Here is a 17,313-nt window from a genome sequence, read left to right on the forward strand (position 1 = left end):
TCTTATTCAACATAGTTTTGGAAGTCTTAGCCATGGCAATCAGAAAAGAAATAAAAGGACTACAAATTGGAAAAAAAGAAGTTAAACTGTCATTGTTTGCAAATGACATGATACCATACATAGAATATCCTAAAGATGACACCAGAAAGCTGCTAGAGCTAATCAATGAATTTGGTAAAGTTGCAGGATACAAAATTAATGCACAGGAATCTCTTCCATTCCTCTACACTAACAACAAAATATCACAAAGAGAATTTAAGGAAACAATCCCATTTACCATCACAATAAAAACAATAAAATACCTAGGAATAAACCTACCTAAGGAGGCAAAAGACCTGTACACAGAAAACTATAAAACACTGATAAAAGAAATCAAAGATGACACAAACAGGTGGAGAAATATACCATGTTCTTGGATTGGAAGAATCAATATTTTGAAAATGACTATACTACCCAAAGGAATCTACTGATTCAATGCAATCCCTTTCAAATTACCAATGGCATTCTTCACAGAATTAGAACAAAAAAATTACAGTTTGTATGGAAACACAAAAGACCCCAAATAGGCAAAGAAATCTTGAGAAAGAAAAGTGGAGCTGGAGGAATCAGGCTACCTGACTTCAAATTATACTACAAAGCTACAGTAATCAAAACAGTATGGTATGGCACAAAAACAGAAAGAGATCTGGATAGAAAGCCCAGAGAATAACCCATGCACCTGTGGTCACCTAATCTATGACAAAAGAGACAAGAGTATGCAATGGAGAAAAGACAGTCTCTTCAATAAGTGGTGCTGGGAAAACTGGACAGCCACATGTAAAAGAATGAAATTATAACACTCCCTAACACCATACATAAAAATAAACTCAAAACTGATTAAACACCTAAATGTAAGATTGGACACTTTAAAACTGTTAGAGGGAAACATAAGAAAAACACTCTTTGACAAAAATCACAGCAAGATCTTTTTTGACCCACCTCCTAGAGTAAAGAAAATAAAAACAAAAATAAACAAATGGGACCTAATGAAACTTAAAAGCAAAGGAAACCATAAATGAGATGAAAAGACAACCCTCAGAGTGGGAGAAAATATTTGTAAATGAAGCAATGGGCAAAGGATTAATCTCCAAAATATACAAACAGCTCATGCAGCTCAATATCAAAAAAACAAACAACCCAATCAAAAAATGGGCTGAAGACCTAAATAGACATCTCTCCAAAGAAGACATACAGATGGCCAAGAGGCACATGAAAAGATGCTCAGCATCATTAATTATTAGAGAAATGCAAATCAAAACTACAACGAGGTATCACCTCACACTGGTCAGAATGACCATCATCAAAAAATCTACAAACAATATATGCTGGAGAGGGTGTGGAGAAAAAGGAACCCTCTTGCCCTCTTGGTGGGAATGTAAATTGATACAGCCACTGTGGAGAACAGTATGATGGTTCCTTTAAAAACCTAAAATAGAACTACCATATGACCCAGCAATCCCACTACTGGGATATACCCTGAGTAAACCATAATTCAAAAGGACACATGTTCATTGGAGCACTATTTACAATAGCCAGGAGATGGAAACAACCTAAATGTCCATCGACAGATGAATGGATAAAGAAGACGTGGTACATATATACAATGTAATATTAGTCATACATAAAAAGGAACGAAATTGGGTCATTTGTAGAGGTGTGGATGGACCTAGAGTCTGGCACAGAGTGAAGTGGGTCAGAAAGAGAAAAACAAACATTGTATATTAACTAATATATGTAGAATCTAGAAAAATGGTACAGATGAACCTATTTGTGGTCAAGAATAGAGATGCAGACACAAGAACCGATGGGTGAACATGGGGGGAAGGGGAGTGTGGGATGAACTGGCAGATTAGGATTGACATATATACACTACCATGTGTAAAATAGCTAATGGGAACCTGCTGTAAAGCACAGGAAGCTCACCTCGGTGCTCTGTGATGACCTAGATGGGTAGGATGGTGGTGGGAAGGAGGGAGGTCCAAGAGGGAAGGGATATATGTATACATATAGCTGATTCACTTCATTGTACAGCAGAAACTAACACAACATTGTAAGGCAGTTATACTCCAATTAAAAAAAGTCACACAACTGGATGAGACTAACCAGGGAGTGATTGTTTAAAGAGAAGAACATAGGACTGGTCTTCAGCTCACCAATATTAGACATATAGAAAAAGAGTAGGAGGAATCAACAACATCTGAAAAGGAAAAGCAGAAAGATGTGTGGTGTCAAGCAAGTCAAAATTAGAACATGTTTGGGCTTCCATGGTGGCGCAGTAGTTGAGAGTCTGCCTGCCGATGCAGGGGACACAGGTTCGTGCCCCGGTCCGGGAAGATCCCACGTGCTGCGGAGCGGCTGGACCCGTGAGCCATGGCCGCTGAGCCCGTGCGTCCGGAGCCTGTGCTCCGCAATGGGAGAGACCACAAAGGTGAGAGGCTCGCGTAACTCAAAAAAAAAAAAAAAAAAAAGGTTGAGAAAGATGAGGATAGAGAATTAAGTTTTGGAATAGCAACATGGAAGTTATTGGTAGCCTTGAACAGTTTTGGTGGAGTGATGTGTTCAGAAGCTGACTTTTGTGTAAAGTACAAGAGAAAATTCAGACAAGTATATACATCCTTTAAAGAAGCTTTTTTCTTTTTTTGATGTTGGGGAGTTGCTGAAAGGGGCAGAGACTGGAAGAAAATGTGAGGTCAAGGAAGGATTGTTTTGTTTTGTTTTTTTCCTTGAAAGATGGTAGACATGCTTGATATCTCCCTCTCTCTTTCCCACCCCTACTAAATTCGAACAATCACCAAGTTCTATTTATTTTACTTCATTAATTGCTCAAATCTATCCATTTCTCTCCATTATCATTGGCACTACCTTATCCAGCTTATCATTATCCCCCACATAGTCCTACAGAGTTATAACTGACCCTTTACCTTCACTATACTCCTCATTTAATCTCTTCTTCGCACTTCAGCCAGATATTTTCCAAATGAAAATCTGATCAAGTCACCCCACCCTTCCACCCCATTCCCACTACATTATAAAGGACTTGCTATTGCTTTTAGGATGAAGACAAAGTCACATGACTGTTAAGGCCCTACATGTCTGCCCATGCATACTCTCCAGTTTCATCTCCACCTTTCCCTCTTGCTTTCTGTGCTTCTGCTACACTGTCCTAATCTGGCCACTAGGTTTTTGCACTTGATATTCTCTCTGACTAGAATATTCTTACTCCTACAACTCCCCTCCTCCACTACACTCTATCTAATAACTACTCCCATTTCTTCAGATGCCTAAATCAATCATCTCATCCTCAGAAAAGCCTTCCCTGACCTCTCTAACCAAGTTAATTCCCTTTCTTATATACTCACAGAGTAGCAGGTAGCTTTCCTTGGTAACACTTTCCACAGTTGTAATTTTTCATTTTCTTGTGATTGTTTTATTAATACCTGTCTTCCTTGCTAGTGTTTAAGCTCCATGAGAGCAATGACAGTTCCATGAGTATAGTGGCTGTGCTTTTTTTCCCCTGCCACTGTATATACAACATCCAGTATAATGCATGGCGCATAGTAAGTACTCGGTAAATATTTGTTAAGTCAATTGAATTCAATAAATGAATGAATTTTAATTGTTAATACTGCAATAAGTAACATAATATGATCTCTTGAATTAATTTGGAAAATTTCTAGTACCTCGGAAAGAAGAAAAGGCAATCAGCATTATTTTTTAAATTGTTAAGTTTAGAATTACTATTAGAAACTACATTCCTTTATACTTAACTATCTCTGATCCGCTTTGATCTGTTTACTTGCTGCTTCATTATTTCTAACCTTCTCTCAAAATTACTTGTGGCTGCATGCATAAAGATCACAGGTACTCTTCCCTTGTAAGTCTTTAGTTTCAATTCAGTTTCCTTCTACTTACTTTTGCCAGAGACATTATTAAATATAAAATTGGCCACTGAGTTCCATTTCATTTAATTTCCTTTGCCATTAAAGGCAAATCTATGAAAAGACTAATTGACATTAAATCGATTAATTTTCTCACAACCAGAGTGAAGGTTATCAAAAACTGATGGTTAATCTTCAAACTGGAAATATTAACTCTGCGAAGAAGTAGCTTAATTTATGTTCTATGGACAAAATAGGTGTAATGAAATCAGTAACATATGAAAAGGGAATATATAAGTTGATTTGTGCTTTTAAAAATAAATATATAATATATTCTGATTTTAAAACGTTTATGTAGAACTGTTGGAAACAGAATAATTTTGTTTTATAATTCATGTTTAATAATATTCTCTATAAAATATTTTTCAGAGAAATATTTCAAGATTCCAAATTTAAAACAATTGATGAGAGATGCAGACAAAGACCATCAAAGGCAAAGATTAAATCTCATTCTCAGTGTGTTTTTATTTCTCAAAATTTTCATACTGGAAATTTCCAATTACAGGTAGTGTGTAATATTTTATAGCAATGTTTTCAAATAATTTCTTTTGACACCATGTCATTAGCGTTGTTGTCTTTAAATTATTTAAATTATCCACTATTATTTTTAAATTTGAGGTACAATAACAAGGAGCTAAATTTAAATTACCCAAACTAGTTAGAGTTTATATTACAGGAAACTGAAAGACTAAATGAAAATGTCTCCTTCTACAGCTGCTTCTCTGTATCTCTAGCCTGAGAACCTGTATTCCCCATATTGGAATTGTTACAGGGATGAAGATAAATGGCATAAAAAACAAAGCAAAAATTGCCAAGCCTATCAGAAGAAAGAGATTTGGAGATAAGAGGATACTCAGATAACCAAATAACCTAACCAAACCAACTAATTGAAATTAAATACAAAATGCTAATTGAAATTAATAAGGGTTTATTAAGGCTTCATTACATTCTGAGCTCTGGGCCCTACCTATTGAAGATAGTAAGATACAAACCCTACTTTAAAAGTGCTAGTGTAGTACAAGTGGGAAAGGCAGACACATAATTAACTTTCTGTTATATGGCATCAAAATAGTTGTATGGACAATGTGAAACAAGGGAGACATCAGTAGAAATTTAAAACTATGATATAGCTAATCAATGCATTATTAAATTTTATATGTTTTGGACTCCACGTCTAATATAGTCTCCCCTTTTTCTATTACATTTCTGAGACTCATCCAGGTTGGTGCATACACCCATCATTCGTCATTTTTTATTGTTATATCATATTCCATTGTATTAATGTATCAAATTTTATGTTATGGACATTTGAGTTGTTTTCAGTTGGTTTTTTTAAAGGAAGTTTCCACAGGGAATGTACCTAACAGTAGGATCACTGACTCATGGGATTTGTGCATGTTTAATATTATTAGGTAACTTCAAATTATTTTCCAAAGTAGTTTTGTCAATATACATTCCCCTCAGGCATGCATAATTGCTAGGATTGCTCCATATCAACAAATACTGATGTTTTTAAGCTCCTAAATTTTTAACAATCTGATGGATGTGTAATAGTATCTCACTGTAGTTTTTTCTTAATAGACTTAATTTTTTCAAGAAGTTTTAGGTTCACAACAAAATTGAGAAAAAAATAGAATTCTCATATACTCCTTGCCCCCATACAAGTGCAGCCTCCTCCACTATCAACATCGTTCACCAGAGTGGTACATTTGTTACAACTAATGAACCTACACTGACACATCATCACCTAAAGTCCATTGTTTACATTAGTATTCACTCTTGAATCCAACATTCTATGGGTTTTGACATATCTATATATATAGAGAGAGAGAGAGACAGACAGGCACACACACACATGCACACAGAGATAAACAGGAACAAAGAGACAGAAAGACAGAGAGACAGAGATGTATGTACCATCATAGTATCAGACACAATAGTTTTACTACCCTAAAAATCTTCTTGTTCCATCCCTGTTCATCCTTCCCTCCAACCAGTGATTGTTTAGCTGTTTCCATAGTTTTGCCTTTTCCAGAATGTCATATAGTTGGAATCATACAGTATATAGCCTTTTTGGGCTTCTTTCTCTTATTAATATGCATTTAAAGTTCTCTCTGTCTTTTTAAGGCTTGATAGCACATTTCTTTTTGGTGCTGAATAATATTCCATTGTATGGATCTACTTCAATTTATTTACCCACTCAGTTACTGAAGGACATCTTGGTTGCTTTCAAGTTTTGGCAATTATGAATAAAGCTGCTATAAACATTCATGTGCAGGTTTTTGTGTGGACATGTATTTTCAACTCATTTGCGTAACTACTAAGAACATGATTGCTGGATCAAATGGTAAGAGGTGTTTAATTCTGTTGCCAAACTGTCAAAGTTTTTTTTGGCTGCATTGGGCCTTGTTGCTGTGCACGGGCTTTCTCTAGTTGTAGCAAGCGGGGACTATGCTTCATTGCACTGCATGGGCTTCTCTTGTTGTGGAGCACGAGCTCTAGGCGTGTGGGCTTCAGTAGTTGCAGCATGCGGGCTCAGTAGTTGTGGCATGCGGCCTCTAGAGCACACAGGCTTCAGCAGTTGTGGCACGTGGACTCGGTAGTTGCAGCTCGCAGGCTGTAGAGCGCAGGCTCAGTAGTTGTGGCACACAGGCTTAGTTGCTCCACAGCATGTGGGATCTTCCCGGACAAGGGATCAAACCCATGTCCCCTGCATTGGCAGGCAGATTCTTAACCACTGTGCCACCAGGAAAGTCCCACTCTACTTTTATTGACTTCTTTAATTTAAATTTATTAATTTAATTTGTTGAGGTGTTCTTTTATTTTAGTTCGTGGTTTTCAGTATAGAAGTCCTTCACATTTGTTTTAGTTTTATTTATGGTTATTTTTATGCTATGGTAAATAGTATTAATTAAAATTTTTTATTTCCCAACTGTTTGTTGTTAGTAAATACAAATACAATAGATTTATCTTATCTTATTCTGAATTACAGACCAAAAAGTTGCAGAAAAATTACAAAGATGTCCTGTATACCCATCACCCACTTCCCCCAATGACATCTTATATAAGTATACTTTATGAAAAGTATACTTTATTATAAGTATACATTGTCAGAACCAGGAAATTTAGGCTACAGACCTAACTCAAAGATTACCAGTTTATGCATGTACTCATTTTTTGTTGTTTTTATATATAATTCTATGACATTTTATCATATGTATAGGTTTGTATAACCACCATGACAATCAACATACAGAAGAATTGTTCCATCACCATAAAGGAACTCCCTCATACTACCCTTTATAGTCACTCCCCCACTCCCTTTCCCTAACCTCTGGCAACCACTGATCTTTTCTCCATCGCTATAATTTCTTCATTTCTAGAATGTTATATAAATGGAATCTTATAGCATATGGCCTTTTGAGCTTGGCTTTTTTTCACTTAGCATAATGCCCTTAAGATCCCTCCATATCATTGCATGTATCAATAGATTTTTCCTTTTTTATTGCTGAGTAGTGTAACATTGTGTGGAGATATCACAGTTTGTTTAACCATTTATCCATTGGGGAGTATTTGGGTTGTTTCCATTTAGGAGCTATTACAAAATAAGGATGCCATGATCATTTGTGTATAGGCTTTTTAGAAAACATTAGTTTTAGTTTCTCTAAAATAAATGCCCAGAAATGCAGTTCCTGGATCATGTGGTAAATATGTTTAATTTTTAAATAAATTTCCAGATTGATTTCCAGATTGTACCATATTACATATCCACCAGTAACATATAAGAGAATCATGTTTTTGCATCCTCTTTATCATTTGGTACTTAGCAGCATTTTAAAGTTTAGCCATTTAAATGTGTTTAGTGATTTTAATTTGCATTTCTTTAACGGGTAGTGATGTTGAACAGCTTTTCATATTTTTAATTTTCTGCCATCTATATATCTTCTTTGGTGAAGAGTCTCTTCAAGTCTCTTGTGCATTTTCTAATTGATTATCTTTCTATTTAATTTAGAGAGTATATTCTAGATACAAGTCTTTTTGTCAGATATGTGATTTACTAATATTTTCTCCCATTTGATGACGTGTTTTCATCCTCTCAAAATGAAAAATAGTGTAAGTTTTAATTTTGGTAAAGTCCAATTTATCCATTTTACCTTTTTGTTTTGTTTTGTTTTTATTGAAGATGGTTGAGTTACAATGTTGTATTAATCTGCTGTACAGCAAAGTGATTCATTTATACATATATAGACATTTTTTTATATTCTTTTCCGTTAGTTTACCATAGCATATTGAATATAGTTCTCTGTGCTGTACAGTAGGACCTTGTTGTTAATCCATTCTACATATGAAAGCTTACATCTGCTAACCTCAACCTCTCACCCCACCCCTCCCCCAACCCCCTCCCCCTTGGTAACCACTAGTCTGTTCTCTGTCTGTGATTCTGTTTCTGTTTCGTAGATAGGTTCATTTGTGTCATATTTTAGATTCCACATATAAGTGATATCATATGGTATTTGTCTTTCTCTTTCTGACTACTTCACTTAGTATGATCATCTATAGTTGCATCCATGTTGCTGTAAATGGCTTTATATTTTGTTCTTTTTTATGGCTGAGTAGTATTCCATTATATATATATATATATATATATCACATTTTCTTTATCTATTCATCTGTCAATGGACATTTAGGTTGTTTCCATGTCTTGGCTATTGTGAATAGTACTGCTATGAACATAGGGGTGCATGTATATGTATTTTTTTGAATCATAGTTTTGCCCAGATACATGACCAGGAGTGGGATTGCTGGATCATATGGTAATTCTATTTTTAGTTTTCTGAGGAACCTCCATACTGTTCTCCATAGTGGCTGTACCGACTTACATTCCCACCAACAGTGTAGGAAGGTTCCCTTTTCTCCATACACTCTCCAGCATTTGTTATTTGTAGATTTTTAAATGATGGCCATTCTGACTGGTGAGAGGTGGTACCTCATTGTAATTGATTTGCATTTCTCTAATATTAGCACTGTCGAACATCTTTCATGTTCCTATTAGCCATCTATATTTCTTCTTTGGAGAAATGTCTGTTTAGGCCTTCTGCCCATTTTTCATTGGGTTGTTTGCTTCCTTGTTGTTGAGTTGTATATTTTTCCTTTTTGAATCATACTTTAAGTGTCATGTCCAATAACTCTTAGTCTAACCCTAGGTCACAAGGATTTGTTTCTAAGTTCTCTTCTAAAAGTTTCTTAGTTTTAGGTTGCTTTGTTTTATATTTAATAGCTTTATTGAGGTATAGTTCACATACCATACAATTTGCCTTTTTAAAGTATCTAATTCAGTAGTTTTTAGATAGATATTCACAGAGTTATAGAACCATCTTCACAATCAGTTTAGGACACCTTTATCACCTCAAAAATAAACCCTGTACCTTTAGCAATCACTGCCCCTCCATTTTCCTCCAATCCTCCTAGGCCTAGACAACCACTAATCTATACTTTCTGTACCTATAGATTTGCCTATTCTGGAATTTCTTATAAATAGATACATACAATATAAGGTCTCTTGTATCTGCCTTTTCATTTAGCATAATGTTTTCAAGGTCCATCTGTGTTATTGCATATATCAATATTTTATTCTTTTTCATGGCTGAATAATATTCTATTGTGTGTGGATATATCACATTTTGTTTATCCATTTATCAGTTGAAGGACATTTGAGTTGTTTCCACTTCTTGACTATTATGAATAATGTCACTATGTATATTCGTATACAAGTTTTTGTGCAGGTATATGTTTTCATTTCTCTTGGGTATATACCAAGGAATGGAAATGCTGTGTCATATGGTAACTCTATGTTTAATTTTTGAAGAATTGCCAGACTTTTTTCCAAAGTGACTGCACCGTTTTATATCCCCACAGGCAGTATATGAAGATTATATTTTGTGGCACCCTTGTTAACCCTTGTTTTTAACCTGTCTTTTTTTTTACAGTTATCCTAGTGGGCATCAAGTGGTATCTTGTCATGGTTTTGATATGCATTTCCTTAAAGCCTAATGACGTTGAAAATACTTTCATGTGCTTATTGGATATTTGTATATCTTCTTTAGAGAAATATCTATTCAAAGCTTTGTCCATTTTTAAAATTTGGGCTATTTGTCTTTTTGTTGTTGAGTTTTAAGTATTCTTTATGTATTCTAGATACATATCCTATATCAAATATATGATTTGTAAAAATTTTCTCCCATTTCGTGGGTTGTCTTTTCTTCTTATGGTGTTGTTTGAAGAACCAATGTTTTTAATTTTCTTGAGTCCAGTTTACCTAATTTTTTCTTTTGCTGCTGTGTCTTTGGTGTCATATCTATAATCATTCCTTAATTGAGGTCATAAAGATTTATACCTCTGTTTTCTTCTAAGAATTTAATAGTTTTAGCTATTATATTTAAGTGTTTGATCCATTTTGAGTTAGTTTTTTGTATATAGTATGAGGTATGGGTCCAACTTCACTTATTTGCATGTATAAACCTAGTTGTCCCAACACCATTTGTTGAAAAGAGTATTATTTTCCTATGAAATTGTCTTAGCACTCGTGTCAAAAATCAACTGATTGTAAATATGAGCATTTATTTCTGGAATCTCAGTTCTATTCCATTGATCTATATATCTATCCTTATACCAATACCACACTGTCTTCATTGCTATAGCTTTGTAGTAAGTTTTGATATCAGTAAGTTCTCCAGCTTTGTTCTTCTTTTTCAAGATTGTTTTGGCTATTACCATTATTACCATTTTACATTTTATATTTCTATCTCTGATCCATGTTTAGTTAATTTTTGTATAAAGTGTGAGGTTTAAATCAAAGTTCATTTTGGGGGGCTATTGATGTCATATTATTCCAGCACTATTTTTTGAAAAGGCTATCCTCTTCCATTGAATTGTTTTTGCAAATTTTGTGAAAAATCTGTTGGGCATATATGTGTTAGTCTGTTTCTGCATTCTCTATCTGGTTTATTGACCTGTGTGTCTATCTCTACCAATATCACACACTAGCTGTATAGTAAATTATAAAATTGAGCAGTACGATTTCTCCAATTTCATTCTTCTTTTTCAACATTGTTTTAGGTTTTCTTATTCTTTTGCATGTCCATGTACATTTTAAGGTGAACTTTAGCTGGAAAAAAGTCTTGTTGAGATCATGATGAAAATTACCTTTTTTTTTTTCTTTCTTGGCTGCACCACGCAGCATACCCCACACCACATGGGGGTCTTAGTTTCCTGACCAAGGATCGAACCCATGGTCCCTGCACTGGAAGCGTGGAGTCTTACCTACTGGAACGCCCGGGAAGTCCCAAGAGTTACATTTAGTTTATACATTAGTTTGTAATGAATTGCCATCTTTACTACAGTTGACCTGTGTTCTATGACCTTTATAAATAAATTTACTTATTACTTCTAGTAGTTTTTTTGAGGACCACAAAAGGCTTTCTTCATGTACAAGCATGAGATCTGTGAAAAACATTAGTTTTATTTCTTTTCCAATGTTTATGCTTTTATTTTATTTTCTCATCTTATTGCATTGGATAGGACCTCCAGTATAATGATGAACAGAAGTACTGAGAACATATATCCTTTTTATATTCTGATCTAAGAATACATTCAGCTTTTCATCATTAAATAGGAAATTAGCTATAGAATTTTTGTAGATGCATATAGTCAGATTGAGGAAATTCCCTTCTATTCCTAGTTTCCTGAGAGGTTTGTCTGTTTGTTTTGCCATGAAGGGTTGCTGATATTACCAAATGGTTTTCCTGCATCTTTTAAAATTGTTCACATGAGTTTTCTCTTTTATTTTGTTAATGTGAATTACATTGAATTTCAAATGTTAAATCAACCCTGTATTCCTGGAATAAACCCCACTGGATTTAATTTACTAATATATTTTAAATAATTTTTGCATCTATGTTAACGAGGGATATTATTTTATAATTTTCTTATCTTGTAGTATCTGGTTAGATTTCAGTATCACAGTTTTATTCTCGTCACAAAACAATAGGGAAATGGTTCCTGCTCCTCTACTTTCTGAAAAATTTTTGTGTAAAATTGGCTATATTGCTTTCTCAAACTTTTTTCTAGAATTCACCAATGAAGTCATCAAGGTCTGGATTTTTCTTCAAGAGAAAATTTTTTTTTTTTTTTTGTGGTACATGGGCCTCTCACTGTTGTGGCTTCTCCCGTTGCGGAGCACAGGCTCCGGATGCGCAGGCTCAGTGGCCATGGCTCACAGGCCCAGCCACTCCGTGGCATGTGGGATCTTCCCGGACCGGGGCACGAACCCATGTCCCCTGCATCGGCAGGCGGACTCTCAACCACTGCGCCACCAGGGAAGCCTGAGAAAAGTTTTGGCTATGAATTTAGCTCCTTTAACAGATATGGAACATACAAAATATTTCTATTTTGTATGTTTTAGAAATTTTTTTCAGTAAATTTGTCCATTGTACCTAAGTTGTTAAGTTTATTGGCAGAAAGTTTTTAGTAGTTTCTTCTTATTATGCTTCTAAAATCTATTGAATCTTTAGTGATGGTACTCTTTTTATTCCTGATTATATTTCTCTTTTCCTAAATCAATCTTGCCTGGAGTTTTATGCTTTATTATTCTTAGACTTTTGTTCTTTTATAATATAAACATTTAATATTTAAATTTTCCTCTAAGGCCTTCTTTTGTTGCATCCCACAAATTTTATGTTTTGTTTTCATAATTATTTAGTTCAAAATATTTTTAAATTTCCATTCTTTGTCTTTCAATGATATTGACATTTTTGAAGAATACAAGCCAGTTATTTTATAGATCATAGACTGTTCCTCAGTGTGACTTTTCCTTGCAGTTTATCACATCTGAAGGCGTAGAGTGTACATCTGCTCTTCACTGGTGATTTTAGTTGATCACATAATCAAGATGATGTCTGTTCTTTCCTCACTGAATTATTTCTGTTTTTACCCTTACAGTTAATAAACAAGCTGTGTGGTGACACTTTGAAAACATGTAAATATCCTCCTCTTCATCAAACTCTACTTACTAGCCATATAAATTATTACTTGAGCTAATCTTTACAAAACTGTAACAATATGATGATTTTCTAATTCTGCCACTCCTATCCATATTTGTCATTTGGCTTTCTACTGTGAGAAAGAAGCCCTACCCTCTTCCTTATTTTATTTATTATTAATATAGACTCATAGGCTTCTATTTTATTCAGCAGATTATAATCCATTACTATCATTATTTTGATGCTCAAATTTTCCTAAATTTAACCAGTGAGCCACTTGTTTAAGATGATTCCTCTGTCTTTTTTATACGTCCCCATCATTTTTTTGAGTCTTTACTTACTTCTGATACTATAGTATCATTTTGTATTAATATCCACATATCTTAACATAGTTAAAGATTTCCTTACTTTTAAAATTTTAAATTGTAGGTTTTAAAAATGCTAAACAGTGTTGTGAGGAACATTCTGGTAACTGAATATTTATACAAATGCAAAATTATTTACCTGGCATAATAAATTTCTAGAAATGGATATGTTAAATTGCCCTCCAGAAAAATTATACCTATTTATATATAGCAATATATAAGAATGCCCATTTTGTCATTCCCTTAGTTTGGGTAGAATTTTAATCAGTCTAGGACCTTACTCTGTGGTTCCCAGACCAACAATATCAACATTACCTGGGAGCCTGTTAGAAATGCAAAATCTCAGACCCCACCCCAAACCTACTGAGTTAGAATATGCATTTTAACAAGCTCCCCCAGGTGATACATAGGCACGTGAAAGTGTGAGAAGCAATGTTCTAATATAATTTGTACAGGAGTCACAAATTGAATTGGTCCTAAATCCAGGCAAGGTAAGTCAGGAGCCTATACTAGCATTTATATTAATAAAAGTTGAAAATGATCAAAAAGTAAAGTAAGTTGTAAAAAAAAAGTACTTATGTGTTATCCTATATATATGTATATCCCATATATATGTATACCCTATATATATGTATATCCTAAGCAAGCCTTTTTCGGTGAACAAGACAATGAAAATCAGCATAGAATACCCACACTGTTCCCCTATAACACAAGAGACAATGTTATCTCTCTGTCTTCACCCACTGCATACCAAACACCCTATGCACTAGCTCATTGTTTATCTAGTGGTCTAAGGAAAAACTGAATCAGAACTGCTTGAGGAGTGTGTTACACTGCATACTCCTAAACCCTACTGCCAGAAAATCTGTTTTAGTAGGGTCTGATATTATGTCCAAGAATCAGCATTTTAATAAACACACCAGGTAATTCTGATGCCCTGTTTGAGAACTACTACAGCACCACACTTCCCAGAACACATCTGGAATGTATTGTTTGATCAAATGTTTTACTCGCTTCAAAAGAATAGTCGCATTTTTATAAAAGGCTTCTGCCAGAATTCACTTTTTTGTTGTTATTAGTTAATAGAATGAGCAAGTCTAGGAATTGTAATTACTTTTTTAGCCCTCTCTAGTTTTAACCAAGTGACTCTAAGTTAGTGAGAATGGAGAGAAATAATCCTGTTGAACTCTATTTCACCCTTCATTCCCTATCCTGGAGACTGCCTTCTTGAACCAATTCACATTCTTTTCAGATGATACCTCAACACTTTTTCTTTCCTGTCAATATAGTTTGGTAAAATAAATTCATATTGTGGAAAATATGATTCTATCAAAAATTTATTATGATGTTAAAATATATTATTCTTATATAAATATATATCAAATTGTTTAAAAACTATTAATTTTTAAAACACAAATAATGTTTTTTTATGTAGGAGGAGCAAAGAAAAATGGAAACAGCACATAAAAAAGGTACTTTCTCTCAACAATTTATTAGAATAAATTGTAATCAACTTCCAGCAATTCACATTTTAAAGAATCAAGAGGCTATCCTAAATATATCCTAAGTACCTAAATATTTTTTAAAATCATAAAAATTCAAGGGAAACATTTATTAGTATAGGAATGGGCATATATTTTTTAGAAAACAAAATTTATAATGTCTTGTCTTAAATTAAAATGTGAAATTTTAATTTTTGTCCCTTCTTTAAATCCAAAGGTATCACAGTCAATGCCATATAGTAATGATGGAGAGTTAAAAGACATGAGTGTTTTGTAACCCTTTAGATATTGACTTAGTACCTCAAATCATTACCCTCCTACATAATTTTAGAAATGCTGAATATAAAATGTAATAAGGTATTTAAAACAGCGTTAACAATTAATGTTATATATTCATATCAAAAATTAACATGTAAAATATTATAAAAGATATTTTAGGATATGGTGTAAATGTGATCTTTTCTAAAACTTAACATTTTTTATTTACGACTGTGCAGCATAAGTAATGTAGTGGGAGAAGCATGGGACTTAGAGTAACACAAATCTAGATTGAAGTCCATTTTGTATCTGATTTTGGTGACATTCCTTTAAGTCTCAGTCTCAGTCATACCTTTTGTGAAATAAGGCTAATAACTACCTTGAAGAATAACTGAGAGGATAAATGAGATCTGGAAGTATATCGAACTGCTTTGTAAATTGTAAGGCACTATATGAATGTTAGTTGTTACTTTAATTGGCATAAAGCCAACTCATAGGCCCTTCCCACTGTGGATCAAACATTTTGTAATCTACCTGCTTAAGGAGGCGTTTTAAAATTTATTTTTTAAATAAGACAATATTTAGCTATAAATAGTTAAGAAACTGTCTGCCATCTCTAATTGTAAGGGACATTCCAGAACTGAGCTTTCTAACCTGTTTAGAATCTTCTCCTGTTAAAACAGGTTGATTTTGTTTAGAATAGATTTTTGTACTCTTGATTATCATGAAAATATTGCTGATTCCCCATTACATACTTAACATTGTATGGATGATGATAGCAACTTAGCATTTTCACTGTTGCATCATCCTGTTCATTAAAACCCTAAGAAGAGTTTGAATTTTAGAAAGTAACATTATCCTTATAATTAAGATTTGACTCATAAATATGTAATATTCATAGTAAATCTAATTTTTTTTACAGCAATTAAAGATTATTCTAAAGATGAATTCTGCCTTGCAACAAGAAAGGTCATTTGTGACCCCTCAGAGACTAGCTCGGCAACAAATCCCGGCAGTGTTACCTTAAGCTTATCAACGTTACCATCTGATTCTTATTACAGCCAAAGTATAGAAGTAGCTGATGACTGGTTTTCTGATGATTCCCTAGTGAAAAAGAGCCCTCCAATGCCTTTTCTCAGGGAGCCTGTAATGGAGAAAGTATTTTCATACTTGTCAACCATTCCATTAGAAGAATGTACTGGAAATGTACTAAATATGACACTTTATGATGATCAAAAAGATGACAACATTAAGGGAATATTTACACAAAGAAATACAGAGGTTGAAATACAAAACCTTCAACATAATATTGAATGACTTTTTTCTTTTGAAACTTTGTGTACACTGAAATCATGTAAAGTTAAAACTGAATTACCAGCTTCTGAGTCTCTTAACGTGTCCATGCTAATATTGCTTTTCTTGATCTTTACCATAGAGTGGTCTACTTCCCTTGCCAATTATTTCTAGAAACAAAATTACAGGAAGAACTAGAGCAATATCATAAACATTAAGTTTAACTCCTTGTATCTCATCAAAGGACATAATAAATAATAGGAATGTATTTCAACACATAGGAGAAATACTTTAAGAAATCTTCAGCACAAATACATTTTTAATAAAACATTTGCAGCATTTCTTTATACTTTGACATTTTCAGTTTTATTTCAATGTGGGTAAGGCTGGGAAGAATACTTCCGTCAGCTATTCTGAATTTTAAATACATAAATCACCTACCATTTAAATCTTATTATGCCATGACTTTCGTAAGCAATATAACTTTGTTCCTCTAGGGGAGCCTGGAACACTGTGAAGAATACAGAAAATAATTTTCTTTGCCCTTTCCTATGTCTGTTTCTCAGAATAGCCCTCCAGCCCTTACCCCACTATGATGAAGATGTGAGCAGCTATGTTCATAGACATGTGACTCAAGCTAGATGAACCAGAATTCCTCTCTAATTTGAGAGACCCTTGGTCAAATTTCTATTTATGGCGCTGAGGGATTTCTGACACCCACCCTGTAATTAATCTCTTTTAATCTCTTTCTCACAAATACCCTTCATGTAATTAGTCTCTGTTTCTCTTTCTCTTGGGAAAAACAATTAACAAAATATAATATTACCTTTTGTGCTTAAAATACTCATGCCAGGACCTGTGCATATCTTCCCAAGAGATA

The 17,313-nt window shown here is 33.9% G+C and overlaps 1 protein-coding gene across 1 annotated transcript in view; it reads left to right on the forward strand.

Moving 5' to 3' along the window:
- Positions 1–16,538, forward strand: part of C1H1orf185 (chromosome 1 C1orf185 homolog) — a 31,876-nt gene extending 15,338 nt beyond the window's left edge. Inside the window, exons 3-5 of the mRNA XM_065894910.1 lie at positions 4,347–4,482; positions 14,816–14,852; positions 16,063–16,538. Of these exons, the coding sequence (XP_065750982.1) occupies positions 4,347–4,482; positions 14,816–14,852; positions 16,063–16,457 (568 nt within the window). The 3' untranslated portion in view covers positions 16,458–16,538. The remainder of the gene's footprint in view (positions 1–4,346; positions 4,483–14,815; positions 14,853–16,062) is intronic.
- The last annotated feature ends 775 nt before the right edge of the window (positions 16,539–17,313 follow it).

The sequence above is a fragment of the Phocoena phocoena genome, chromosome 1 (genome assembly GCF_963924675.1).
Source record: "Phocoena phocoena chromosome 1, mPhoPho1.1, whole genome shotgun sequence".
Taxonomy (NCBI): domain Eukaryota; kingdom Metazoa; phylum Chordata; class Mammalia; order Artiodactyla; family Phocoenidae; genus Phocoena; species Phocoena phocoena.